This window comes from Marmota marmota, unplaced genomic scaffold (assembly GCF_001458135.2).
Source record: "Marmota marmota marmota unplaced genomic scaffold, marMar, whole genome shotgun sequence".
NCBI lineage: Eukaryota > Metazoa > Chordata > Mammalia > Rodentia > Sciuridae > Marmota > Marmota marmota.
The window spans coordinates 1,093,169-1,118,852 of record NW_026000005.1 but is presented as its reverse complement, the minus strand read 5'-3'; the positions used below and the strand labels follow the sequence as shown (position 1 = coordinate 1,118,852).

Genomic DNA, 25,684 nt, shown 5'->3' with positions numbered 1-25,684 from the left:
TGATGAAAAGCTATGGTTTGTCCCACTGCTTTTTTCAGAAATTCCATGAACATATTTTCTGTGCGTTCTGTCTTTTTGTTGTCTACGTCCGCTTTTCTTTTGTGGAGCGTATGTTTCAGCTCTCTTTTCCCTTTTTTCTCTTTTGTAAACTTCATGTAGAGCCACCATCCTTTGTGAAGAAGGTGGATCCCTCTTATTTAATGCTCCCAGGTGAATCAGCACGCCTACATTGCAAGCTGAAAGGCTCACCTGTGATCCAGGTGACTTGGTTTAAAAACAACAAAGAACTTAGTGAAAGTAACACGATCCGAATGTCTTTTGTCAATTCCGAGGCTATCCTTGACATCACGGATGTCAAAGTGGAAGACAGCGGGAGTTACTCCTGCGAAGCGGTGAATGAGGTTGGCAGTGATAGCTGCAGCACTGAGATAGTGATCAAAGGTTTGTGTGCCCGGTTACAGTCCCTCATTTTTTTTTTCCTGTGAAAAGATTTCCTTTTCAATTGCTTGTGACATCTTACTGATACAATGCTCTCGTGCTTTTGTAGAACCTCCTTCTTTCATCAAAACTCTTGAGCCTGCAGACATAGTGCGAGGAACAAATGCCCTGCTTCAGTGTGAAATCTCGGGCACGGGACCATTTGAAATTAGCTGGTTTAAAGATAAGAAGCAAATTCGAAGTAGTAAAAAATACAGGCTGTTTTCCCAGAAGTCCCTGGTGTCTCTGGAAATCTATTCTTTCAATAGCGCGGACGTTGGTGAATATGAGTGTGTGGTTGCTAATGAAGTCGGGAAGTGCGGCTGCGTCGCAACACACTTGTTAAAAGGTCAGTATGTGGAAAACCGCTGTCTCTCTAAGACATTGCACAAATGGCTTTCTTAGCCATGGAAGGGAAACTTGTACTTCTTCTACTGGCCTAGCCTTTAAACTTTTTTGGGGGGGAGGGGGGTTGGTTTCACTTGGGTCCCAGGGAGCAAAGTCAGAGGCTTTCACCCCATCTGTATCCTGATACCAGTGTCAATATTTATTTATTTGACAGCAAAGGAGAATGACATAATAGGCATTTTGTTCCATTGATTAGATTTATCTTCTATGCTTCTGTCTCTTGGATGAGATTGTTAATTCTTCTTGAATGCTCTTTCTTCTTCTAATTAACCAACACTATGAAATAGCAGTATTGGGGGAAAAAATAAATGTAATCTAGATAAAACTCTTAAATACGGATGGTGTTGAGAGGGTCTGGGAATTGATCACTGTATGCTCTCTTTAACTAGAACCACCAACCTTTGTCAAGAAAGTAGATGACTTTACGGCACTCGCAGGACAAACTGTTACTTTACAAGCTGCGGTAAGAGGGTCAGAACCCATTTCTGTCACCTGGATGAAAGGACAAGAGATCATTAAAGAAGATGGAAAAATCAAAATGAGCTTCACTAACGGTGTTGCAGTCTTAATCATCCCTGATGTTCAAATTAGCTTTGGTGGCAAATATACATGTCTGGCTGAAAATGAAGCCGGAAGCCAAACATCAGTTGGGGAGCTAATAGTTAAAGGTTTGTGTAGGAACATTTTAACTTTGTATTATTCTTTCCATTTAAAGTGAAACTGTCATTCACACTTAGGAATCCTAACTATTCAATACCATTTTAGAACCTGCCAAAATCATTGAGCGAGCAGAATTGATCCAGGTGACAGCAGGAGACCCAGCCACACTGGAGTACACTGTCGCAGGCACCCCTGAACTCAAGCCCAAATGGTACAAAGATGGGAGACCTTTGGCTGCCAGTAAAAAGTACCGCATAAGTTTTAAAAACAATGTTGCCCAACTCAAATTTTATTCTGCTGAACTACATGACAGTGGCCAATACACATTTGAAATTTCCAACGAAGTGGGCAGTAGCTCTTGCGAGACAACCTTCACAGTATTAGGTTAGTATTTTTAGGAAACTACATTACACATTTCTTTAAAACCCAACAAATGGCCAAAGTTAACCATGGAGCATTTTTCCATATTAATCCTTATGTCCTTCTTCTGCCACCAACAGATCGAGACATTGCTCCGTTTTTTACCAAACCCTTGCGCAATGTGGATAGCATTGTTAGCGGTTCCTGCAGGCTGGACTGCAAAATCGCTGGCTCCCTCCCCATGAGGGTGTCCTGGTTTAAGGATGGTAAAGAAATAGCCTCTTCTGACAAATACAGAATAGCATTTGTGGAAGGCACAGCCTCTTTGGAGATCAGCAGAGTAGACATGAATGATGCAGGAAATTTCACTTGTCGAGCTACAAATTCTGTGGGAAGCAAAGAAAGCAGCGGAGCCCTGATTGTGCAAGGTTGGCTGGAGACTTTGCATTCCATTCATACGATAGACAATATTCAAATTGAGTCTTCTTCCCTTATATCCCACTTCTTAACTCTTTAAAATTCTCTTATACCTCTTCTTCAGAACCACCCAGTTTTGTAACTAAACCAGGATCCAGGGATGTTCTGCCTGGTTCGGCAGTGTGCCTGAAGAGCACTTTTCAAGGATCTACTCCTCTCACCATCAGATGGTTCAAGGGTGACAAAGAGCTGGTCTCTGGTGGAAGCTGCTATATTACCAGAGAAGCTTTAGAAAGTTCCCTGGAACTCTATGCAGTAAAAACCTCCGATTCAGGAACATATACATGCAAAGTCAGCAATGTCGCTGGAAGCGTGGAATGCAGTGCAAACTTATTTGTAAAAGGTTTGCATTGTTTTCTTGACATCTTTGTGCTACTTTTGTTATGTCGATTCTTTCCTCTTTCTCATGTTTCTTAATCACTTCCTGCCTTCCACAGGACCTGCCACATTTATTGAAAAATTAGAACCCTCACAGCTGTTAAAGAAGGGAGATGCCACCCAGCTAGTCTGCAAAGTAACTGGTACCCCTCCAATTAAAATAACATGGTTTGTGAATGATAGAGAAATCAAGGAGAGCAACAAACACAAAATGTCTTTTGTGGAGTCCACTGCAGTTCTAAGACTTACAGATGTTGGCACTGAAGACAGTGGTGAATATATGTGTGAAGCTCAAAATGAGGCTGGCAGTGACCACTGTAGCAGCATTGTAATAGTCAAAGGTTTGTGTTCACTCTGTCCTGATTTTCCAAATTTGTGGCCCATAGCACAGATCCCTCCCGGTTAACCCAAACCATTCCTTTTTCACTGTAGAGTCACCTTACTTTACCAAGGAATTTAAGCCAGTTGAAGTGTTGAAAGAGTATGATGTCATGTTGCTGGCCGAGGTGGCAGGCACACCTCCCTTTGAGATCACCTGGTTCAAAGACAACACAGTCTTGAGAAGTGGTAGAAAATATAAAACCTTCATTCAGGATCAGTTGGTGAGCCTGCAGATCCTCAAGTTCGTAGCTGCAGATGCTGGTGAATATCAGTGTCGGGTGACCAACGAGGTGGGCAGCAGTACCTGCAGTGCCAGGGTGACATTAAGAGGTTAGTGTCAGTTCAAAGGATGGACTGTCTCTTCTGTAGAGTCAGTTCTTAAGAGAAGAAGCTGGGTTTTGCCATAAAGCTGGTATTGATCGAGAATTCATTCTTCTGTTAGAACCTCCATCCTTTGTAAAGAAGATCGAAAGCACCAGCTCCCTCCGAGGAGGCACGGCTGCCTTCCAGGCCACTCTGAAGGGCTCCTTGCCAATCACAGTGACTTGGTTAAAAGACAATGATGAAGTCACTGAAGATGATAATATAAGAATGACCTTTGAGAACAATGTGGCCAGTCTGTACCTCAGTGGCATTGAAGTGAAGCATGATGGGAAATATGTCTGTCAGGCCAAAAATGATGCAGGAATACAAAGATGCTCTGCGTTACTGTCAGTAAAAGGTTGGTTCACAAAGCTTGCCTCAGGTTTGAGGAAGAAATGTAGATGTGAGCCATTCAGCAGACCAGTTCACAGCCCACATCTATCCCTTTGTTTTCTGCAGAACCTGCAACAATCACCGAGGAGGCTGTGTCCATAGACGTCACCCAAGGAGACCCAGCCACTTTGCAAGTTAAATTTTCAGGGACTAAGGAGATTACAGCCAAATGGTTTAAAAATGGCCAAGAACTGACCCTGGGCCCCAAATATAAAATCAGTGTCACTGACACAGTGTCAATACTGAAGATTATTTCTACAGAAAAGAAAGATAGTGGAGAATACACTTTTGAGGTCCAAAATGATGTTGGGAGAAGCAGTTGCAAGGCTAACATTAATGTATTAGGTTGGTATTCCTTTTCTCCAGCCTTTCTGTACTCCTTCCTCTTTTAATTTAACAGAAAAAAAAATTTTTTTTGACAGGTTAACCTGACTTTTTTTTTTCTTTTTGTATTGGATAGATCTTATCATACCTCCTTCATTCACCAAAAAGCTGAAGAAAATGGACAGTATTAAAGGGTCTTTTATCGACTTAGAATGTATAGTGGCTGGGTCACATCCTATAAGCATCCAATGGTTCAAAGATGACCAAGAAATATCAGCTAGCGAAAAGTACAAATTCTCTTTCCATGACAATACAGCCTTCTTGGAAATCAGTCAGCTGGAAGGTTCCGACAGCGGGACATACACTTGCTCTGCCACCAATAAGGCAGGACACAACCAGTGCAGTGGCCATCTGACAGTCAAAGGTCAGCAGCCTTTTTCTTCACCTATTAGGAATTTATTGCTCTTTCATGCCTTAATTCTGACCTTCATCGCTCAATTCCAAAATAAATCTTCCCCTCTCCTTTGGCTTGTTTTTCTTTCACCCCAGAACCTCCTTACTTCGTGGAAAAGCCACAGTCACAAGATGTTAATCCCAGTACGAGGGTTCAATTAAAGGCTCTTGTGGGTGGCACTGCGCCCATGACCATAAAGTGGTTTAAGGACAACAAAGAGTTGCACTCGGGAGCAGCTCGCTCTGTTTGGAAGGACGACACCTCCACCATTTTAGAACTCTTTTCAGCCAAAGCTGCTGACTCGGGGACCTACATTTGCCAACTAAGCAATGATGTTGGCACAGCAACTAGTAAAGCCACTCTTTTTGTAAAAGGTCTGGTCTCTCCATCACCTTATTTTCTTACTTATCTAGATTTTCTTGGGGGAGGGAAGAAATTTATTAAGAAAGCCATTTTGCTGGTTGGACTTTGTTTTTTAAAAAATGCTCAACATCATCCTTTTCTTTCATGTTTAGAACCTCCTCAATTCATTAAGAAGCCCAGTCCCGTGTTAGTGCTGAGGAATGGACAATCAACAACGTTCGAATGCCAAATAACGGGCACCCCAGAAATCAGAGTTTCTTGGTATCTGGATGGGAATGAAATAACAGACGTTAGGAAGCATGGCATTTCCTTCATGGATGGTTTAGCCACCTTCCAGATTTCTGGCGCCAGGGTAGAAAATAGTGGAACTTATGTCTGTGAAGCTCGAAATGATGCGGGCACAGCAAGCTGCAGCATTGAATTAAAAGTGAAAGGTTGGTTCTGGGAATCTGCTTTTCCATTTTGGCTGTGCTGCGTAATGGGCCCTGGGCTTCCCTTGAATAAGCTGCTGTCTGTCTTCTTTCGAATCTTTAGAGCCCCCCACCTTTATCAGGGAGCTGAAGCCCGTGGAAGTAGTGAAAGATAGTGATGTGGAGCTAGAGTGCGAAGTCACAGGAACGTCTCCGTTTGAAGTCACTTGGCTGAAGAATAACAAGGAAATTCGAAGTGGCAAAAAATACACCCTGACGGACAGAGTGTCCGTGTTTAACCTCCATATAACCAAGTGTGACCCTTCAGACACGGGTGAATATCAGTGCATTGTAGCCAATGAGGGTGGCAGCTGTTCCTGCAGTACCAGAGTTGCACTGAAAGGTCAGTTCTTTTCAAGAAACAGGCTACCAAATAAATACCCTCAGTGCTCTTTCATTTCATAATGGTGGGTAGGAGTTAAATCAGACCTCTTTTTTTCATCCTCTTTTATTTGACCACAGAACCACCTTCGTTCACCAAGAAAATAGAAAATGTCACCACAGTCTTGAAGAGTTCTGCCACTTTTCAGGGTACTGTGGCTGGTTCTCCCCCCATCTCTGTAATCTGGCTAAAGGATGAACAGATTCTTGACGAAGATGACAACATTCACATTTCATTTGTGAACAATGTGGCCTCACTTCAAATCAGAAGCGTGGATAACAGACACAGTGGGAGATACACGTGTCAAGCCAAGAATGAGTCCGGAGTCGAGAGATGTTATGCTTTCCTTTTAGTGCAAGGTTTGTAAGCTGTCCTCTCTCAACATTAGTCGATGGAGACAATTCATAGGCACACCTTAGTTCCAGTGGAATTATCAGTGTAACTCATTCCTATTTCTATTCTTACTTCAGAACCTGCTCAAATCATAGAGAAAGCCAAATCAGTCGATGTTACTGAGAAAGACCCTGTGACCTTGGAGTGTGTTGTAGCTGGAACACCGGAACTCAAAGTGAAATGGCTTAAAGATGGGAAACCAGTTGTACCCAGTAGATATTTCTCAATGAGTTTTGAAAATAATGTGGCCAGTTTTAGGATTCAATCAGTAATGAAGCAAGACAGCGGTCAATATACTTTCAAAGTAGAAAATGACTTTGGAAGCAGTAGCTGTGATGCCTACCTCAGAGTTCTGGGTGTGTATATTTGCCCCAGTAAGCTTCCCTTATTTATATTATGTTCTTTGTAAGCAAAGAGCAAGAGAGTAATAGATATATTGTGTTGTTTGCATTGAATAGATGAAAACATTCCTCCATCCTTCACCAAAAAATTGACCAAAATGGATAAAGTTCTGGGCTCTTCTATTCATATGGAATGCAAAGTTTCTGGTTCACTTCCTATTAGTGCTCAGTGGTTTAAAGATGGAAAAGAAATATCTACAAGTGCAAAATACAGACTTGTATGTCATGAAAACACCATGTCACTGGAAGTTAATAATCTGGAATTAGAAGACACTGCAAATTACACATGCAAAGTGTCAAATGTAGCAGGAGATGATGCATGCAGTGGCATCTTAACTGTGAAAGGTTAGCATTTCTTTACCTCCTCTTGATTCTTCTTTGTGAATGCTTTAAAAATATATCACTTATCCTTGTGTCCTTTAGAGCTTAAATCATAATTCTGTTTCTTTAGACACATACTCATTGTGTTCAAGAAACATTCAGCTATTACCTCTTTTCAGGAGTATTTTCTTATATTTCCTAAACTATCAAAATAATTCAGCTACAAGGAATATAATTAAATATATCTCTCTTAAAAATCTATAGAACCACCAAGCTTCCTAGTAAAACCTGAGCGACAACAAGCCATACCTGATTCTACGGTGGAATTTAAGGCAGTACTAAAAGGAACACCACCATTTAAAATAAAATGGTTTAAGGATGATGTGGAACTTGCCTCTGGACCTAAATGTTTCATTGGCTTGGAAGGGTCAACTAGCTTCCTAAATCTCTACTCAGTGGATGCTTCCAAGACTGGACAATATACTTGCCAAGTTACCAATGATGTTGGTAGCGACTCTTGTACCACGATGTTGCTTGTGACAGGTGTGCAAGTTTGATTGTTTTATGTTTCTGTCTGACCCATGTCTCTGGTTCTTGCTGTACTCTGTTAATGCATCTTTCTAACACAGTAGACTCTATTTGCCAGAATTTGACTGTGTTTGCCATGTTTCTTTCTAACTTGTTATTCATTTCTGTTCCCTCATAATCTCCCTTTTCCTGACTCTTTAGAACCACCAAAGTTTGTGAAGAAATTAGAAGCATCCAAAATAGTGAAAGCAGGTGACTCCTCACGACTTGAATGCAAGATAACTGGATCTCCAGAAATCAAAGTTGTGTGGTATAGAAATGAGCATGAACTCCCAGCCAGTGATAAATACCGAATGACCTTCATCGACTCAGTGGCTGTCATACAGATGAACAATCTCAGTACCGAGGATAGTGGAGATTTCATTTGTGAGGCTCAGAATCCTGCAGGCAGCACAAGCTGCAGTACCAAGGTCATAGTAAAAGGTAGAAATCTCATCCTTACATTTCTCCTCCTCCCCTGCACATCAGAGTTCTTTGTTCTTTATTGCAATTTTAGTTTCCATTTCAGATCATAGACTATTTTCCTAAGCTGGCACTATTCCCCTTTATAGATGTTATAGCTTCTTAAGCTTTGCTTATGTATAGCAAGGCATTTTGAGATATTTTTCTTGTTATTCCAATGCCATAATTCTGAGCACCACAACACACTGGCCAAACATCAAATTTGATGATGATTCAAAAATGCATACACACAAAATAGGCATTTTAAAATTAATTTTTGCCTTCAATCACCTTCCAATTCCATTATCATCCTTACAATAATCTGTAGCATAACAAGGATATATATGCAATGTGTTAGTAGTAGAAGTTTTAACATTAAATTTAAAAGGGACAATAATATTTTTCCCTCTTCTCAAGAATTGGTTCCATTAAAAATACAACTGATGGCACCTTGGTGCAAATAGTGCTGGTGTTTTCGGCTGCAATTTTCCAGTATTTTTTGTCACAAAGCTCAAGTTTATCATCTTGTAAGGCAATGATTGCAAGAACCATTTGCTGAAGTGGAAGACTTAGCTGGGGTGATTTCCAGATATCTCAGTTGTAAAGCATACAAACAAAAAAATTCCAATCCTGAAGTCAGAATTCCATACTTCATGGAAATCATGAAGTATTAATATTTATTAATATGTTTGTTGGCTTGTAAGCTTCTTGTCTGTCTTTGTAGTCCAAGATAAATTGGTAAGGTGGAATAGACAGAATGTTGACCTGCTCAGTCATGATCTAGGATCTACATGGGTTTTCTACCCATGAGTTGATTGCCTTGTAAAGGTTAATGGCCTCTCAGAAGTTCTTCTTCCTCAATAGTGCTAATGCTAGACACTACTAACCCATTATAGTATCTTAAATCTTTCTTCCAATTTAAAAACAAAGAAATAAAAAAATTTTATTTAATAAAATTAAATAGCCCAATTCATGAGACATTCTTGTTTTTTACAGAACCACCTGTGTTTAGCAGTTTCTCTCCTGTAGTTGAAACCCTTAAAAATACTGAAGTTAGTCTTGAATGTGAACTTTCTGGAACACCACCATTTGAGGTGGTATGGTACAAAGACAAGAGGCAACTCCGAAGCAGCAAGAAATATAAGATTGCATCTAAAAACTTCCACGCAAGTATTCACATTCTTAATGTCGAATCTTCTGACATTGGTGAATACCACTGCAAGGCACAGAATGAAGTAGGAAGTGATACTTGCATTTGTACCATAAAATTAAAAGGTAAGCATGTTTCTTGCACATGGCAGAAATGTCAGGAATCTACAAAATGCTCATTTCTTTTCTCTCTTCTATTATCTGAGCAATTTTTTCAACAATCTCCATCCATCTTTCCTGTTCAGAACCTCCAAGATTCATTTCCAAAGTGAGCAGCCTCACTGTCGTAGCTGGTGAGCCCGCTGAATTACAAGCATTCATAGAAGGCGCCCAGCCAATTTCCGTCCAGTGGGTAAAAGAGAAAGAAGAAGTGGTTAGAGAAAGTGAAAACATCAGAATTACATTTGTGGAAAATGTTGCAACTCTGCAGTTTGCAAAAGCAGAGCCAGCTAATGCTGGAAAATATATCTGCCAAGTTAAGAACGATGGTGGAATGAGAGAGAACATGGCCACACTGACTGTCTTAGGTTGGTACAAAAGTCCCCTGATAGAAACTGGTGCCAAGTGCTGAAGTGACTTACAGGCAGAATCTCTTTTTCTGACTTTCTTCTAGACCTGTATTGACCCTCACCTATTTGGAAAATTTAGGGGAAAGAACTAACTGATCTTTCAAACACTCTTTTCTGTTTCTATAAACCTTCCAGGTTCAAAACAAAAGCTAGCCATTTGTTTTATTGTGTATATACTACTTTTCTTGATGGATTAGCAAATATAATTTTGACTCTCTTGTTTAAGCATGAATTAATTAGGATTCCAGCATATGTTGCGAGGAAATTTGTTTCCAAAGTAATAGTTTTGTTAAAGTTGATAAGAACTCCAATGAGCAACGTTTGATAGGAAAGACTTAAACTTTCGTCTTTGGGAATATTAAATTTCATTTTAATATTAATTTGGGAGCTATCTGAATAATACCTTAAAGTAGAACAAAAATAACAAGTGATTCAAAATAGCAGGTAGACATTGCTCCAAAGAGGTCAAGGACAAATTGAACATGTTGTCTAATGTCCACTGTCAAAACCGTTTTCGAGTCAAGTAGTACACAAATAATAACTGCCATAAATTTATGACCACATGTAATTATAGATTCATATATTAAAGTCAACAGAGAAGCCTAACATAATCATCTCATTGATCTCAAAGATCTCAACTTTGACAGATAGGTATCACATTGTATTTCAGAGCCCGCAGTCATTGTCGAGAAGGCAGGACCGATGACAGTGACAGTAGGAGAAACGTGCACTTTGGAGTGTAAGGTGGCTGGCACTCCTGAACTCTCCGTCGAATGGTACAAGGACGGGAAGTTGTTGACCAGCAGCCAAAAACACAAGTTTAGCTTCTACAACAAAATCTCTTCCTTAAAGATTCTCTCAGTGGAGAGGCAAGATGCAGGCACATACACCTTCCAGGTTCAAAACAATGTTGGGAAAAGTAGCTGCACAGCTGTGGTTGATGTTTCAGGTTAGTTCTGGTATTTTCCTTTTGTTGTTTTATACAAATTCCTTTTACAAGTTTTCCTTCTTTCAATTTCTTCTATTCTTTCAAATCACGATGAGTCTCTTGCCTTTCCTCATACAGACCGGATGGTTCCTCCTTCCTTCACACGAAGACTGAAAGACACTGGTGGGGTCCTGGGTGCTTCTTGCATCTTGGAATGCAAAGTAGCAGGATCATCACCTATCTCTGTTGCCTGGTTTCATGAGAAGACTAAGATTGTCAGTGGAGCAAAGTACCATACCACATTTTCAGATAATGTCTGCACATTGCAGTTGAATTCTCTGGACTCTTCAGATATGGGCAATTACACATGTGTAGCTGCTAATGTCGCTGGGTCAGATGAATGCCGTGCAGTGTTGACTGTACAAGGTCAGTGTCTATCAACTTCTTAAGGAATTTCTTACAAATTCCTACCAAATTGACATACATCCAAAAGTGCTCTTATATTTTATTCAAAATTGCAACCAAATTCAAGCATCACAGGATCTTTTGTCTCTCACATTTATGTACAGAACCACCCTCTTTTGTGAAAGAACCTGAACCTTTGGAAGTACTACCAGGCAAAAATGTAACCTTCACAAGTGTTATTCGAGGAACCCCACCATTCAAGGTCGGCTGGTTCAGAGGTGCCAGAGAACTGGTGAAAGGAGATAGGTGCAACATCTACTTTGAAGACACTGTGGCAGAACTGGAGTTATTTAATATTGACATATCTCAGAGTGGGGAATATACCTGTGTGGTGTCCAACAATGCTGGCCAGGCATCCTGCACTACACGTCTTTTTGTAAAAGGTTTGCTCAAGTGCATTCACTTGCTCATCCTGTTTCCTATACATTGACACCATTGTGGGGTTGTTTTGTTGTTGTTGTTGTTGTTGTTGTTGTTGTGTGTGTGTGTTTAACTGCTGTGCTTTGTCACTTACCAGAACCAGCTACGTTTGTGAAGAAATTAAGCGATCATTCTGTAGAACCAGGGAAGTCTATAATTCTGGAGAGCACCTACACTGGAACACTTCCCATCTCAGTCACCTGGAAAAAGGATGGCGTTAGCATATCTCCATCTGAAAGGTGCAATGTAGTTACAACAGAGAAAACTTGCATCCTGGAAATTCTGAATAGCACGAAAAGAGATGCAGGACACTATTCCTGTGAGGTTGAAAATGAAGCAGGAAGGGATGTGTGTGAAGCTCTGGTTTCTACATTAGGTGTGTAACCTTATTCTCTCCCATATGGTTTGCAATTCTCTAGAATACAGCATGGTTGGTTTGGTTTTCTTTAATTCAGTTTTCTGATTGTGAGACTTTCTTCTTTAGAACCACCTTATTTTGTATCGGAACTGGAACCTCTGGAGGCATCAGTTGGAGATTCAGTTTCTTTGCAATGCCAAGTTGCTGGGACACCAGAGATTACAGTGTCTTGGTACAAGGGAGATACCAAGTTACGGTCAACTCCTGAATACAGGACCTACTTTACAAACAATGTGGCCACACTTGTTTTTAATAAAGTGAATATCAACGATAGTGGAGAGTACACATGTAAAGCAGAAAATAGCATAGGATCTGCTTCTTCCACAACTGTCTTCAGAATTCAAGGTGATAGTATTTTACACATAAGTGATTTCTTTTTTTTTCCCCTAATTTTCTCACAACTTCTTGGTGAGAAACTTCTCAATTCCACTACTAATGCCTCAAGTCTTACTTGTCTTCCTACAGAGCGCCAACTCCCACCTTCCTTTGCAAGACAATTAAAGGACATTGAACAAACTGTTGGGTTACCTGTTACACTCACTTGTCGACTAAATGGCTCCGCCCCCATCCAAGTGTGCTGGTACAGAGATGGAGTACTTTTAAGAGATGACGAAAATCTACAGACATCATTCGTAGATAATGTGGCGACTCTGAAAATTTTGCAGACTGACTTGAGTCACTCTGGCCAGTATTCTTGCTCAGCCTCCAATCCACTTGGAACAGCATCTTCTAGTGCTAGACTGACAGCCAGAGGTTTGTTCCCATGTCAACCTTTCTCTTTGCAAACCATGATTTCCTATTTCATTGTCAAAGTAGAAATGACCCACAGGAAAAAGCACAGAAATATACATAGCCCTTTCTTCTCATCTTCCAGAACCTAAGAAATCTCCCTTCTTTGACATCAAGCCCGTATCAATAGATGTCATTGCTGGAGAGAGTGCTGATTTTGAGTGTCATGTTACTGGTGCCCAACCAATGCGAATCACTTGGTCAAAAGACAACAAGGAGATCCGTCCTGGAGGAAATTATACAATCACCTGTGTGGGCAACACTCCTCACCTGAGAATTCTTAAAGTAGGCAAAGGAGACTCTGGTCAATACACTTGCCAAGCCACCAATGATGTTGGCAAAGACATGTGTTCAGCTCAACTCAGTGTGAAAGGTATCTGTCATAAACCAATGTTTATTCTTTCCTGTGTTTAAGTTATTGTCTTTGAAAATTTTTTTCTTAGTTTTTAAATGTTTGAGATGAACTAATTGGATCATGTTAGAATTTGAATATTAGTGTTGGAGGCAATATTAACCAAAGTTCTGTTTTCTCTTTATGTTGTTCCTTAAGTTAGTATATTCTAAATGTAACCTTGCCAAAGAGTATTGCTTCATTGGTCTTTGTCAAATGTTCCTTCAACTATACACTCTCCCTTTTCATTCTTTTTCTGTTATGACCCTTTAATTCATCTTGCTAAATTTTGATCAAATCCATATGTAACATATTAGCTAGTATGTTTTAGCTTACATATCCAGACTACAGTATATCAACTGAATCCTCCATTAAAATATTAAAATATGATTTAATAAAAAGATAACTTATTTTACCATTAATTTATTAGAATATGATCTAAAAAATAAACCAGTTTAAATATGAACTCATTGGCTGCTCAACTACAAAAATAGACTATATTAACATGTAAATATTCCTTACCGACTGTTTCCTTTGGTTTAATAGAACCTCCAAAATTTGTGAAGAAATTAGATGCTTCCAAAGTTGCAAAGCAGGGAGAATCCATCCAACTGGAATGTAAAATCAGTGGTTCCCCAGAGATCAAAGTTTCATGGTTCCGAAATGACAGTGAACTCCATGAAAGTTGGAAATACAACATGTCATTTGTTAATTCTGTGGCACTGCTCACCATCAATGAAGCCAGTGCTGAGGACAGTGGGGACTACATCTGTGAAGCTCATAATGGCGTGGGTGATGCCAGCTGCAGCACCTCACTGACGGTTAAAGGTTAGATACGCTTGGCTCCCTTTTCCTATCTTCCCTCTATTTTGGATTCCTTCTTAGTAGTGTTATGAGATTCAGAATGAAAAGGTTGCTTGCAACTCTTGAGCTAGTTTTCATGAATTGTAATTTCTTGGGTCAACCCGTAGTGTCATTTTGTCATACCAGACACTCTTAATGATCCCACATTTATAGGAAATATTTCTAGATACTGGAAACTAGAAACCTAAAGTCTAGGAATTTTTTAAAAATCTTTTTTGGAAGCAGATATTCTCATTGTGTGTCATCTTTTTTCCTCTGGTAGCACCTCCTGTTTTCGTTCAGAAGCCTCCTCCGGTAGGAGCCCTTAAAGGTTCTGACGTGATCCTCCAGTGTGAACTTTCAGGAACCCCACCATTTGAAGTGGTGTGGGTTAAAGACCGAAAACAAGTTCGAAGCAGCAAGAAATTTAAAATCACTTCCAAAAACTTTGATACCAGTCTTCATATTCTTAATCTTGAAGCTTCCGATGTAGGGGAGTATCATTGCAAAGCCAGTAATGAGGTGGGAAGTGACACGTGTGTTTGCACAGTCAAGTTCAAAGGTTTGTATACATGGGCACAAAAATACATGCCTTTCCCTTTAGTCTCTTCTTGCTTGACTAATAATTGATGTGACTATGATTCTCATTTTTTTTCCCTCTACACAAATTTCTTCCATTAGAACCTCCCCGTTTTGTGAAAAAGTTAAGCGACATCTCCACTCTTATTGGGGATGCCGTTGAGTTACAGGCTGTGGTGGAAGGCTTCCAGCCAATATCTGTGGTCTGGCTGAAAGATAAAGGTGAAGTCATCAGAGAGAGTGAAAACATTCGGATTTCATTCATTGATAACATCGCAACCCTCCAACTGGGAAGCCCAGAAGCATCCAATTCTGGAAAATATGTGTGCCAAATCAAAAATGATGCTGGCATGCGAGAGTGCTCAGCAGTCTTGACTGTACTAGGTTAGTAGCAAAGTACAGTCCATGAAAAAATTAATTGACCCCGGCGATCATTTTCTGCAAATAGTACTCTTAATGCTATAATATGGTAACTTTGTTTTCAATGCAATATGCTTCTTCTTTTAGAACCAGCCAGAATCATAGAGAAGCCAGAACCTATGACTGTCACTACGGGAAATCCTTTTGCATTAGAGTGTGTGGTGGCTGGAACACCAGAACTTTCAACCAAATGGTTCAAAGATGGAAGAGAATTATCTGCAGACAGCAAACATCACATTACATTTATCAAAAACGTGGCTTCTCTTAAAATCCCTTGCACGGAAATGAGTGACAAGGGGTTATATAGCTTTGAAGTGAAAAACAGTGTTGGCAAAAGCAACTGTACCGTATCTGTCCATGTTTCTGGTGAGTAAAGTGAGATGTTTATAAATGCACCATTTGTTTCTTGAAGGGGAAAAATAAACCTTTTTTTTTAAAATGGAAAACTACCCTTCTCCATGTAGATCGGGTTGTGCCTCCTTCTTTCATCCGCAAACTGAAAGACACTCACGCCTCCCTGGGCGCCTCAGCTGTTCTGGAGTGCAGAGTCGCTGGCTCAGCCCCGATTTCTGTAGGCTGGTTTCAGGATGGAAATGAGATCGTCAGTGGGCCCAAATGTCAATCCAGCTTTTCAGAAAACGTCTGTACTTTGAAACTGAGCTCACTGGAGCCCTCTGACACCGGCACGTACACCTGCGTGGCTGCCAACGTGGCAGGTTCTGATGAATGCTCCGCAGTTCTGACTGTCCAAGGTCAGTGTGAAGGACAGGCGCAATGCAAGACTTCTTCCCCATGCCTAACACCTGCCTGGCCAGGAATTCCTTTGTTTTGTCTTCACTTTTAGTCTTCCCTTTTCTTCAAGGAGTAAGCACACTTCTCACTTATTTTTTTTTTTCCTCTCTCTTTCACTTCCCCCACCCCCTGGGGTATCTAGAACCACCATCTTTTGAACAAACTCCTGATTCTGTGGAAGTTCTACCAGGAATGAGCCTGACATTCACCAGTGTCATTAGAGGCACCCCTCCCTTCAAGATCAAGTGGTTTAAAGGCAGCAGGGAACTGGTGTCAGGGGAGTCTTGCACCATCTCTCTGGAAGGCTTTGTCACAGAACTGGAATTGTTTGAGGTAGAGCCACTGCAGAGTGGAGACTATTCTTGCCTTGTTACCAATGATGCTGGCAGCGCTTCCTGTACCGCACATCTTTTTGTGAAAGGTTTGCTCTTTTCTCCAATTCCTGTATCTTTTAAAAATTTTCCTAAGACTTCATTTGAAGGTATAACTTGCCCTCACGTTTTCTTCTTATAGAACCAGCCACTTTTGTGAAAAGACTGGCTGATTTCAGTGTTGAAACAGGAAATCCCATAGTTCTGGAGACCACCTACACTGGCACACCTCCCATCTCCGTGAGTTGGATGAAGAATGAGTTTCCTCTTTCACAGTCTCAGAACTGCAGTATCACCATGACAGAAAAATCTTCCATACTGGAAATTCTTGACAGCACAATAGAGGATTATGCACAGTACAGTTGCCTGATAGAAAATGAAGCTGGGCAAGACATTTGTGATGCTCTGGTATCAGTCTTAGGTGTGTTGATAGTTACCTCTTTATTATTATTTTTTATTATTCTCTTCCTTCTGAAATGTCCTCTTTGAGTTAGCATGATTGATTGATTACCATCCTTTGTACCTTAGAACCACCTTATTTTATTGAGCCTCTGGAACATGTGGAAGCAGCTCTTGGAGAGCCTACAACTTTACAATGTAAAGTGGATGGAACCCCAGAAATTAGAATCTCTTGGTACAAAGAGCACACAAAACTACGATCGGCTCCTGCATACAAAATGCAATTCAAAAATAATGTTGCCTCCTTAGTCATCAACAAAGTGGATCACAGTGATGTGGGAGAGTATACATGCAAGGCAGAGAACAGCGTGGGTGCGGTCGCTTCTTCAGCTGTGCTTGTTATCAAAGGTGACGATGGTTTTCTTTAACAAGTCTTGCAATGTGTTGACAGATTCATTTTCTTGGAAACATCAGCATTTTAATGGGTTGAGATATGTTAGAGATGTATGCTCTCTTGTCAATAAGGATTATCTGTAACTTCTTTACAGAGCGCAAACTTCCACCTTCCTTTGCAAGAAAACTGAAGGATGTTCATGAGACTCTTGGTTTCCCTGTTGCATTTGAATGTCGCATCAATGGCTCGGAACCTCTTCAGGTGTCTTGGTACAAGGATGGGGTACTTTTGAAAGATGATTCTAATTTGCAAACATCTTTTATTCATAATGTAGCAACTCTTCAGATTTTGCAAACTGACCAGAGTCATGTTGGTCAGTACAATTGCTCAGCTTCCAATCCTCTTGGGACTGCGTCATCCAGTGCCAAGCTCATTCTCTCAGGTGAGTATTACATCATATTACCCTCTTTATTACAAAGCAGCTTCATTGCTTCTGGCCATCAAAGGACTGTTGTCATTTAATTTCTTTTCCATGTCTGGGAACATGGCAACTAAAATCGCCATGTTGGTCTTCATTCTTTTCAGAGCATGAAGTGCCTCCTTTCTTTGATCTAAAACCTGTATCGGTAGATCTTGCTCTTGGAGATAGTGGTTCTTTTAAATGTCACGTCACTGGAACTGCACCAATCAAAATCACCTGGGCCAAAGATAACAGAGAGATTCGCCCCGGAGGCAACTACAAGATGACTTTGGTTGAAAATACTGCCACTCTGACTGTTCTCAAAGTAGCCAAAGGCGATGCTGGGCAGTATACCTGCTATGCAAGCAATGTTGCTGGAAAAGACTCTTGTTCTGCTCAGCTGGGTGTACAAGGTACTTGTCAGAGTGGAGTACCAACAACTCTTATATTTTCAATGTCTTAAGATACAGGATGGTGGGTATACTTGAGAAGTATGTATAGGACCATGGTCTAGTGATTAGAAATGATCAAATGGGGCATGGAGGTATAGCTCAGTGATAGAGCACTTGCCCAGTATGTATAAGACTGGTTTCAATCCCTAGCCACTTAATTAAAAAAAAAAGAAAAAAGAAAGAATCAAATGGCTCAAGGGCCTTCCAAATAAGGACTGATTTTTCAATATAAAACTGGGAAAAACATGAACTGAAAATTTCTTTTCAAAGTGTATAAATAGAGACTAGGGAGATAGCAAACAAAAATTTTTCACAGAATTGCAAGAAAACTCAAGTTCGGATGAAGTTACCAGAGGACAAAAAGAAGAAATTTATCTCAAATGATTTATTTTCCATAGTACTTACTGAATGTCAATGGATTCTCCCCCCTCCAAGGCATAATTCAGCTCCAAACTCTTAAGCCCTTCCAAAAGAATCCAGATTAATTATAAAGTCAACTTCTTTTCCTCCACTAGCTCTGCTTAATTAATAGTGGAAGTCAAGGGGCTGAGGGGTAGCACATCAGTATCTGATATTATGGAAGACAATCATTCCTTTCATGGCAGCTATTGTCAGAGATTAAACACTTAACTCAGTAGACTGCTGGTCTAACCCATTAGAGCATTTTAAAGGATTTTTTTATTTTCTTTTTTGGTGATGGTTTATAAATACCTTGAAATTAAAATAGAATTAGATTTAGCAGCCCATTTGCTCTATGACATATACCGAATCATTTTTACCTCCCTAAGCCTGAATATTTGGCTTCAGTTAATAAAGAAATCATTGATCTCACCCACTTCAAAAAGAAATTAAGAGGGTCGAAGAAATAGCTATTTAAGACCCATAAGAGATAATGGTACTTTAAAAATATTACCATATCTGACCCATTTTGCTCTGACTCTTCATAGTGCATCACTGACATCTTCACAGCCCTAGGAAGTTCATGGTCCTCTACTGGTCACACAGATGAGAACCATTGCCTCTGGTCTTGGCACTAGAGAAGTGCTTCTTTGCTTGAAAGAGGATTGCAACATCCTTCCTTTAGTCATAATACTTGACATTTGTATATATACAAAAAAATACATGTTCTATTTTAGGGATTTTTCTACTTAGGTTTCATTTAACTATTCTTCCTTGAACTGCACTAAATGAATTTGTTTTCTGGAACTAAGGGATTCTCTGACAGAAATGCCTTTTTTCATCTCATCTTGAATCACATGTGTCTTTTCCATCCCTTAACTTGTGTTTTTCCCCTTGGTTCCATAGAACCACCCAGGTTCATTAAGAAGCTAGAACCTTCACGAATTGTCAAACAGGATGAATACACAAGATATGAATGCAAGATAGGCGGATCTCCGGAAATCAAAGTTTTATGGTACAAAGATGAGACTGAAATTCAAGAGAGTAGTAAATTCCGAATGTCATTCATCGACTCAGTGGCGGTGCTGGAAATGCATGGCCTGAGTGTGGAGGACAGTGGGGACTACACGTGCGAGGCCCACAATGCCGCAGGCAGTGCGAGCAGCAGCACTTCCTTAAAAGTTAAAGGTCAGACTTTCCTCCCCCTGGGCAGTCTTCACCTTAGCCTTACCCCTCCTGTAGGCTTCTTTATTCTCTGACTCTCCATCTGCATTTTAAAATTGTTCAAAAGCACAATAAAAAAAAAATGGGAAGTGATGCCTTTTCTTTCTCTGACAGAGTGAAAACTGATTCTTACCTTTAATCATATTCTTACAGAATACCTCCTAATTTTCCCTTTCTTCCCATTTTAGAACCACCTGTTTTCCGCAAAAAGCCTCATCCCATTGAGACACTTAAAGGAGCTGATGTTCACCTTGAATGTGAGCTTCAGGGCACTCCTCCCTTCCAAGTTTCTTGGCATAAAGACAAGAGAGAACTTAGGAGTGGCAAGAAGTATAAGATCATGTCTGAAAACTTCCTCACAAGTATCCACATCCTGAATGTGGACACTGCAGACATTGGGGAGTATCAGTGCAAAGCTACAAACGACGTGGGAAGTGACACTTGTGTTGGGTCTATCACTCTGAAAGGTTAGATTAGCATTATTCTCTTTTTAATTTTAAAACTGTCCTGCCTGTCTTAGCTATTTATTGCCTTATCATTTTATGACTAAAAGACTATTCTTCATTTCCCTTTCCAAATCCTTCTGTGCAATCTGCTTCCTTTTTCTAAATCATACCAAATGTCCTTTTGGACAAATTTTCCCAATTAGTTTCCATTGGATTTAGAAATCTAGATAAGATAGTCCACTTCTTTTTCTACTTAATACGAGCTCTAAGATGTCCTTGGTCCCATCCACTAAGAACACCTCTTATTTAAGGAATAGAAATAATGTTTTATCAATCATTTGATTGCTAGTAGTCATAATTTAAGGGAAATGTTATCAGTTCCACACGTTTAAAAACCCTGGATTACTTCTTTTTTCACTAGCACCACCAAGATTTGTGAAGAAGCTCAGTGACATTTCTACCATCATTGGTGAGGAAGTCCAGCTGCAGACGACCATTGAAGGCGCCGAGCCAATTTCAGTGGTGTGGTTCAAAGATAAGGGGGAAATTGTTAGAGAGAGTGACAACATTTGGATTTCTTACTCAGAAAACATTGCAACACTACAGTTTTCAAGAGCAGAACCAGCCAATTCTGGGAAATACACCTGTCAGATCAAAAATGACGCTGGGATGCAGGAGTGCTTTGCCACGCTCTCTGTCCTCGGTTAGTACAAATAAGATGTTGTCAGAAGCCACACACTTACGAGGACCTGTGTTTTCTTTCATTTCATCAACTTGATTTTAAAATATGGTGTAATTTCCATCTCATTCCAGAACCTGCAGCAATTGTGGAAAAGCCAGAATCCATAAAAGTTACCACAGGAGACACCTGTACCTTGGAGTGTACAGTCACTGGCACACCTGAACTGAGTACTAAATGGTTTAAAGATGGAAAAGAGCTGACAAGTGATAACAAGTACAAAATAAGTTTCTTCAACAAAGTATCTGGCCTTAAGATCATCAACGTGGCACCCAGTGACAGTGGGGTATACAGCTTTGAAGTGCAAAATCCTGTTGGCAAAGATAGCTGCACAGCCTCCGTTCAAGTTTCAGGTTGGTTGGGCTTTTCATTCATCATTATAATAATGTAGTTTCTTATTTTTTATATAAATACATGGAAAGCTTCACCTTATATGGCATAACATGAATCTGACATCTTCTGATCAGAGTAATAGACCTCTAGAGTTTTAAGATAACCAGGTTCAAATGTTACATCCCTTTCTTCTGGAGAAATTCCCAAAAGGGTGTACAAGTAAAATCTAACCCCTAGATAAGGTGAATGTACTTTTTTCCTTTCAGTTATGCACAGATAATTTGCACCAAGATGACTCAGAACAATAACAAAAAGACCAAAATCCCTAGCAAGTCAACTGACATCCTGTTCATTGATTCCCCAGGATTTTGATAGTGTGATTCCCTACAGGGAATTCTTTGTTATTCTTACAAAAGAGCCAAATGGATCTAGGGATATTCCATCAACAATTCTCTTTTCAAGTCGTTTCATATCTAATATCCCTTGTTTATTGGCTTTCTCATTTAATTACCTTCAGACCGAACTATTCCTCCTTCATTCACAAGAAAATTGAAAGAGACAAACGGTCTATCAGGCTCCTCAGTTGTAATGGAATGCAAAGTCTATGGATCGCCCCCCATCTCTGTCTCCTGGTTCCATGAAGGAAATGAGATCAGCAGTGGAAGAAAATACCAGACCACCCTGACAGATAACACTTGTGCTTTAACTGTGAACATGCTGGAAGAATCCGATGCTGGTGACTACACGTGTATAGCTACAAACGTGGCTGGCTCTGATGAATGTAGTGCTCCTTTGACTGTGAGAGGTCTGTTTAAAATACAGTAAAATAGAATCACATTTCATAAATGGTTGAGGATTTTTATCACCACAATTCATAGATTAAACTTTTTCTAATTTGTGCTCTTGTGTTTAGAACCACCATCTTTTGTCCAGAAACCTGATCCCATGGATGTCTTAACTGGGACTAATGTAACTTTCACAAGCATCATAAAAGGGACTCCACCTTTCAATGTAAGCTGGTTCAAGGGCAGCAGCGAACTAGTACCAGGGCCCAGATGCAATGTGTCTTTGGCAGATTCAGTGGCTGAACTGGAGTTGTTTGATGTGGATACATCCCAAAGTGGAGAATATACTTGCATAGTTAGTAACGAAGCTGGCAGGACATCTTGTACAACACATCTCTTTGTAAAAGGTATGTTTGCTAGCCCATGTTTAGACAATTAACATGCATATAGTGATGATGATGATATATATCTGTATCTGTATTTGATTTCATATTTTTAATGTTTACTCTAGCCCCAGCCAAATTTGTGAAGAGGCTTAATGATTACAGCATAGAAAAAGGAAAACCCCTAATCCTAGAAGGGACATTCACTGGAACTCCTCCCATTTCGGTGACATGGAAGAAAAATGGCATAAATGTAACTCCTTCCCAGAGGTGTAATATAACCACAACTGAGAAATCAGCAATCCTGGAAATTCCAAGCAGCACAGTAGAGGATGCAGGACAATACAACTGTTACATCGAGAATGCTTCTGGAAAAGATTCCTGCTCAGCACAAATTTTGATACTAGGTTTGTCATGATTGCACATTCATATCTTTGTCTACAAGCGATGATTCTGATATGTCCCCCTCATGATGGATTCTCTCTCTTGGTTGCAGAACCACCGTATTTTGTGAGGCAGTTGGAACCTGTTAAGGTGACTGTTGGAGATTCTGCCTCTTTACAATGCCAACTTGCTGGAACCCCTGAAATTGGAGTATCCTGGTATAAAGGAGATACAAAACTGAGACCCACTGCTACTTACAAAATGCATTTTAGGAACAATGTTGCCACACTAGTTTTCAACCAGGTCGACATTAATGACAGTGGAGAATATATCTGCAGAGCTGAAAACAGTGTGGGAGAAGTTTCATGCTCAACTTTCCTTACTGTTCAAGGTGATTACAATAATTAAAGTGAAAAAACTTGTGCTTCTTTTAAACAAGATTTAAAGTTTGGTGATGGCCACCTCTTTAAAAAAAATCCAAATGCTAAATTTTCTGCTTACATAATTTCACCTACAGTTAGCAGTTCATTCTTTTCTATATCCTTTACAGATAAAAAATGAGATAGTTGGAAGGATCATGCATTCATTCTCCTCTATAACTAAATATTTAAGAAAAATAAGTGACCATATATTTTCAAATTCCACCCCATGAATCTCACTGAAATTGCTAGAAGATAGTCTTAAAAATTAGGAGGATCTGCTGCATGTCCAGAGATACACTTTAAGTCAATAAATTATTCTATTGGCTTACAGATATTTTGCATCTTGTACTGTACAAACTTGCTTCAAAAGTCTACATGTCTTCCTCTGTCTCCGAGTTTATTCAAGAGCTGTTAATACTTTCTGATATTTTAGTAGAAATCCATATATATTTTTGAGAAGAATATTTGGTAAATTTGAAACATCCATGAGTAGTCAATGCTTTAAATTCTGTTCCTACAGAGCAAAAACTACCGCCATCGTTTTCTCGACAATTGAGAGATGTGCAAGAAACGGTTGGACTGCCAGTTGTTTTTGAGTGTGCCATAAATGGATCAGAACCTATCTCGGTGTCTTGGTACAAAGATGGCAGGCCACTGAAAGACAGTTCAAATGTGCAAACATCGTTTTTAGATAAAGTAGCCACTCTCAATATTTTTAAAACAGATAGGAGCCTTGCAGGCCAGTATTCTTGCACAGCTACAAATCCTATAGGATCTGCTTCTTCTAGTGCCAAACTCATCCTCACAGGTTTGTGGATTCTTAAATTTCTGTTTCCATAGTTGAGATTTTTTGCAATCTGGTACAAAACTGGGGAGAAAACATTATGTTTTCTGTCAACTGGGATGCACCAAGTCGTGGTGTCTGACACCTTGTCTTTGTGTTCTTCTCACAGAGGGAAAGAACCCACCCTTCTTTGACATCCCCTTGGCCCCTGTGGATGCGGTGGTGGGCGAAAGTGCTGACTTTGAGTGCCATGTCACTGGAACACAACCCATAAAGGTCAGCTGGGCCAAAGACAAGAGAGAGATACGAAGTGGCGGGAACTACCAGATCAGTTACCTGGAAAACAGTGCTCACCTGACGATCCTCAAAGTGGACAAAGGAGACTCTGGACAATATACCTGTTATGCTGTGAATGAAGTGGGAAAAGATTCCTGCACAGCTCAGCTAAATATAAAAGGTATCATTTATTTTGCATGTGGTCCTACAAAGGGTGATCATTTTAAATTAGAGTAGAGCTGAAGATCACAGGTTTTATTATGATGGATGCAAGGTAGGGCAACATTTTTAAACAAATGATATGAAAATATTTAAGAAGAAATAAGTTTATCCAGAGAAAAAGTAATCTTTTAAGGCTGTATTTTTTTTTCTGAAACTGTGTGTGTCCTACTTAACCCTAAGATCACCCTCTTTTTATAAATTTGTGATTTTATAAATGACTATAAATTATTTTCATTATCTAGAAGCAGAAATTCTTAGAAACATACCCTGGTGCGCTGTATATTTCAATGGTTAGCCTGGATTTTAAAGTAAACACAGGACTTCTCCTTTCTTGAAAAGTTTAAATGTAATAACCTGCTTCCATATTCTATTTCATTTGTCTTTTTGATTTCTTATAGAGCGGCTAATCCCACCAAGTTTCACTAAAAAACTCTCGGAGACAATAGAAGAAACAGAAGGGAATTCATTCAAACTTGAAGGGCGTGTGGCTGGTTCCCAGCCTATCAGTGTGGCTTGGTACAAAAATAATGTAGAGATCCACCCAACTTCTAACTGTGAGATAACATTCAAGAACAACACACTACTACTGCAAATCAAGAAGGCAGGCATGGCCGATGCTGGTTTGTATACATGCAAAGTGTCGAATGATGCAGGCTCCGCTCTGTGCACGTCTTCAATTGTCATCAAAGGTTAGTAACCGTCACAGCCCCAGCCAGTTGTATTTTTCTTCAGTACCCATGAGATACCCATGTGCATTTCTTCTGACATCTTAACTAACTATAATAGACAAAAATATACATTATTTAACTGGGTTATAATCCTTCCATAAAGGTTTACTAAAAAAAAAAAAAAAACTAAATTACATGGTTCCCACAAATAGGTGTAATTTAATGAATAGATTAAAATCTTATCTTTCTAAATCATATTCCAAGATTCTCTCAAGAAGTTAGAAGTCAAAGCCTACTTTAAAACGTGAGCACAAGTGACACGTATTTTTAGGAAGCACATTCGTTTCAAAAAATTTTTGAATTTTTGGAATGTGCTAGCTTTGCTTACTATGAGTTGTATTCTGAAACATTCCCTGAGTGTATTTCTAAAGGATTATTGTTTAACATCTGTTGCCCAAAGCTTTTGGCCTATTGAGGGATATTAATTCCAAACAAAAGAGTAAAAGTTGCTCATATTATATATATCATTATAAAAAGTGTATTTAAATACATAGTCATCATTTGAGGCAAAGAAATACACTGTATTATTTAATGAGCATTTTGTCTGATTCTCAGACCATAATGACTTTATCCAGATAATTATGGCACACATTCATCAGAATCACTTTACAAAGTAATTTCCTAGAATAGCTTCAAATTAATTAACCAGTTCCGATGATCTGGTTGGCCATCTCAGAACACACAGA

General features: G+C 39.7%; 1 protein-coding gene across 50 annotated transcripts in view; it reads left to right on the top strand.

The window, feature by feature from the left end:
* Positions 1–25,684, top strand: part of Ttn (titin) — a 282,873-nt gene that overhangs the window by 70,746 nt on the left and 186,443 nt on the right. For 46 of the 50 annotated variants that reach the window (XM_048808084.1, XM_048808057.1, XM_048808041.1 and 43 more), the window contains 48 exons: positions 160–441; positions 548–826; positions 1,275–1,553; positions 1,651–1,929; positions 2,046–2,333; positions 2,447–2,725; positions 2,820–3,101; positions 3,193–3,471; positions 3,584–3,862; positions 3,964–4,242; positions 4,358–4,645; positions 4,771–5,049; positions 5,191–5,472; positions 5,573–5,851; positions 5,971–6,249; positions 6,361–6,639; positions 6,742–7,029; positions 7,270–7,548; positions 7,735–8,016; positions 9,031–9,309; positions 9,429–9,710; positions 10,423–10,701; positions 10,819–11,106; positions 11,250–11,528; positions 11,663–11,941; positions 12,050–12,736; positions 12,858–13,145; positions 13,710–13,991; positions 14,290–14,568; positions 14,688–14,969; positions 15,093–15,371; positions 15,470–15,757; positions 15,940–16,218; positions 16,311–16,589; positions 16,697–16,975; positions 17,116–17,403; positions 17,547–17,834; positions 19,179–19,460; positions 19,685–19,963; positions 20,364–20,645; positions 20,756–21,034; positions 21,532–21,819; positions 21,928–22,206; positions 22,311–22,589; positions 22,679–22,957; positions 23,509–23,796; positions 23,942–24,229; positions 24,669–24,959. In XM_048808084.1, coding sequence (XP_048664041.1) covers positions 160–441; positions 548–826; positions 1,275–1,553; positions 1,651–1,929; positions 2,046–2,333; positions 2,447–2,725; positions 2,820–3,101; positions 3,193–3,471; positions 3,584–3,862; positions 3,964–4,242; positions 4,358–4,645; positions 4,771–5,049; positions 5,191–5,472; positions 5,573–5,851; positions 5,971–6,249; positions 6,361–6,639; positions 6,742–7,029; positions 7,270–7,548; positions 7,735–8,016; positions 9,031–9,309; positions 9,429–9,710; positions 10,423–10,701; positions 10,819–11,106; positions 11,250–11,528; positions 11,663–11,941; positions 12,050–12,736; positions 12,858–13,145; positions 13,710–13,991; positions 14,290–14,568; positions 14,688–14,969; positions 15,093–15,371; positions 15,470–15,757; positions 15,940–16,218; positions 16,311–16,589; positions 16,697–16,975; positions 17,116–17,403; positions 17,547–17,834; positions 19,179–19,460; positions 19,685–19,963; positions 20,364–20,645; positions 20,756–21,034; positions 21,532–21,819; positions 21,928–22,206; positions 22,311–22,589; positions 22,679–22,957; positions 23,509–23,796; positions 23,942–24,229; positions 24,669–24,959 — 13,938 coding nt within the window. The remainder of the gene's footprint in view (positions 1–159; positions 442–547; positions 827–1,274; positions 1,554–1,650; positions 1,930–2,045; positions 2,334–2,446; positions 2,726–2,819; positions 3,102–3,192; positions 3,472–3,583; positions 3,863–3,963; positions 4,243–4,357; positions 4,646–4,770; positions 5,050–5,190; positions 5,473–5,572; positions 5,852–5,970; positions 6,250–6,360; positions 6,640–6,741; positions 7,030–7,269; positions 7,549–7,734; positions 8,017–9,030; positions 9,310–9,428; positions 9,711–10,422; positions 10,702–10,818; positions 11,107–11,249; positions 11,529–11,662; positions 11,942–12,049; positions 12,737–12,857; positions 13,146–13,709; positions 13,992–14,289; positions 14,569–14,687; positions 14,970–15,092; positions 15,372–15,469; positions 15,758–15,939; positions 16,219–16,310; positions 16,590–16,696; positions 16,976–17,115; positions 17,404–17,546; positions 17,835–19,178; positions 19,461–19,684; positions 19,964–20,363; positions 20,646–20,755; positions 21,035–21,531; positions 21,820–21,927; positions 22,207–22,310; positions 22,590–22,678; positions 22,958–23,508; positions 23,797–23,941; positions 24,230–24,668; positions 24,960–25,684) is intronic. The other 4 variants (XM_048808092.1, XM_048808056.1, XM_048808083.1 and 1 more) reach the window with 3 other exon arrangements.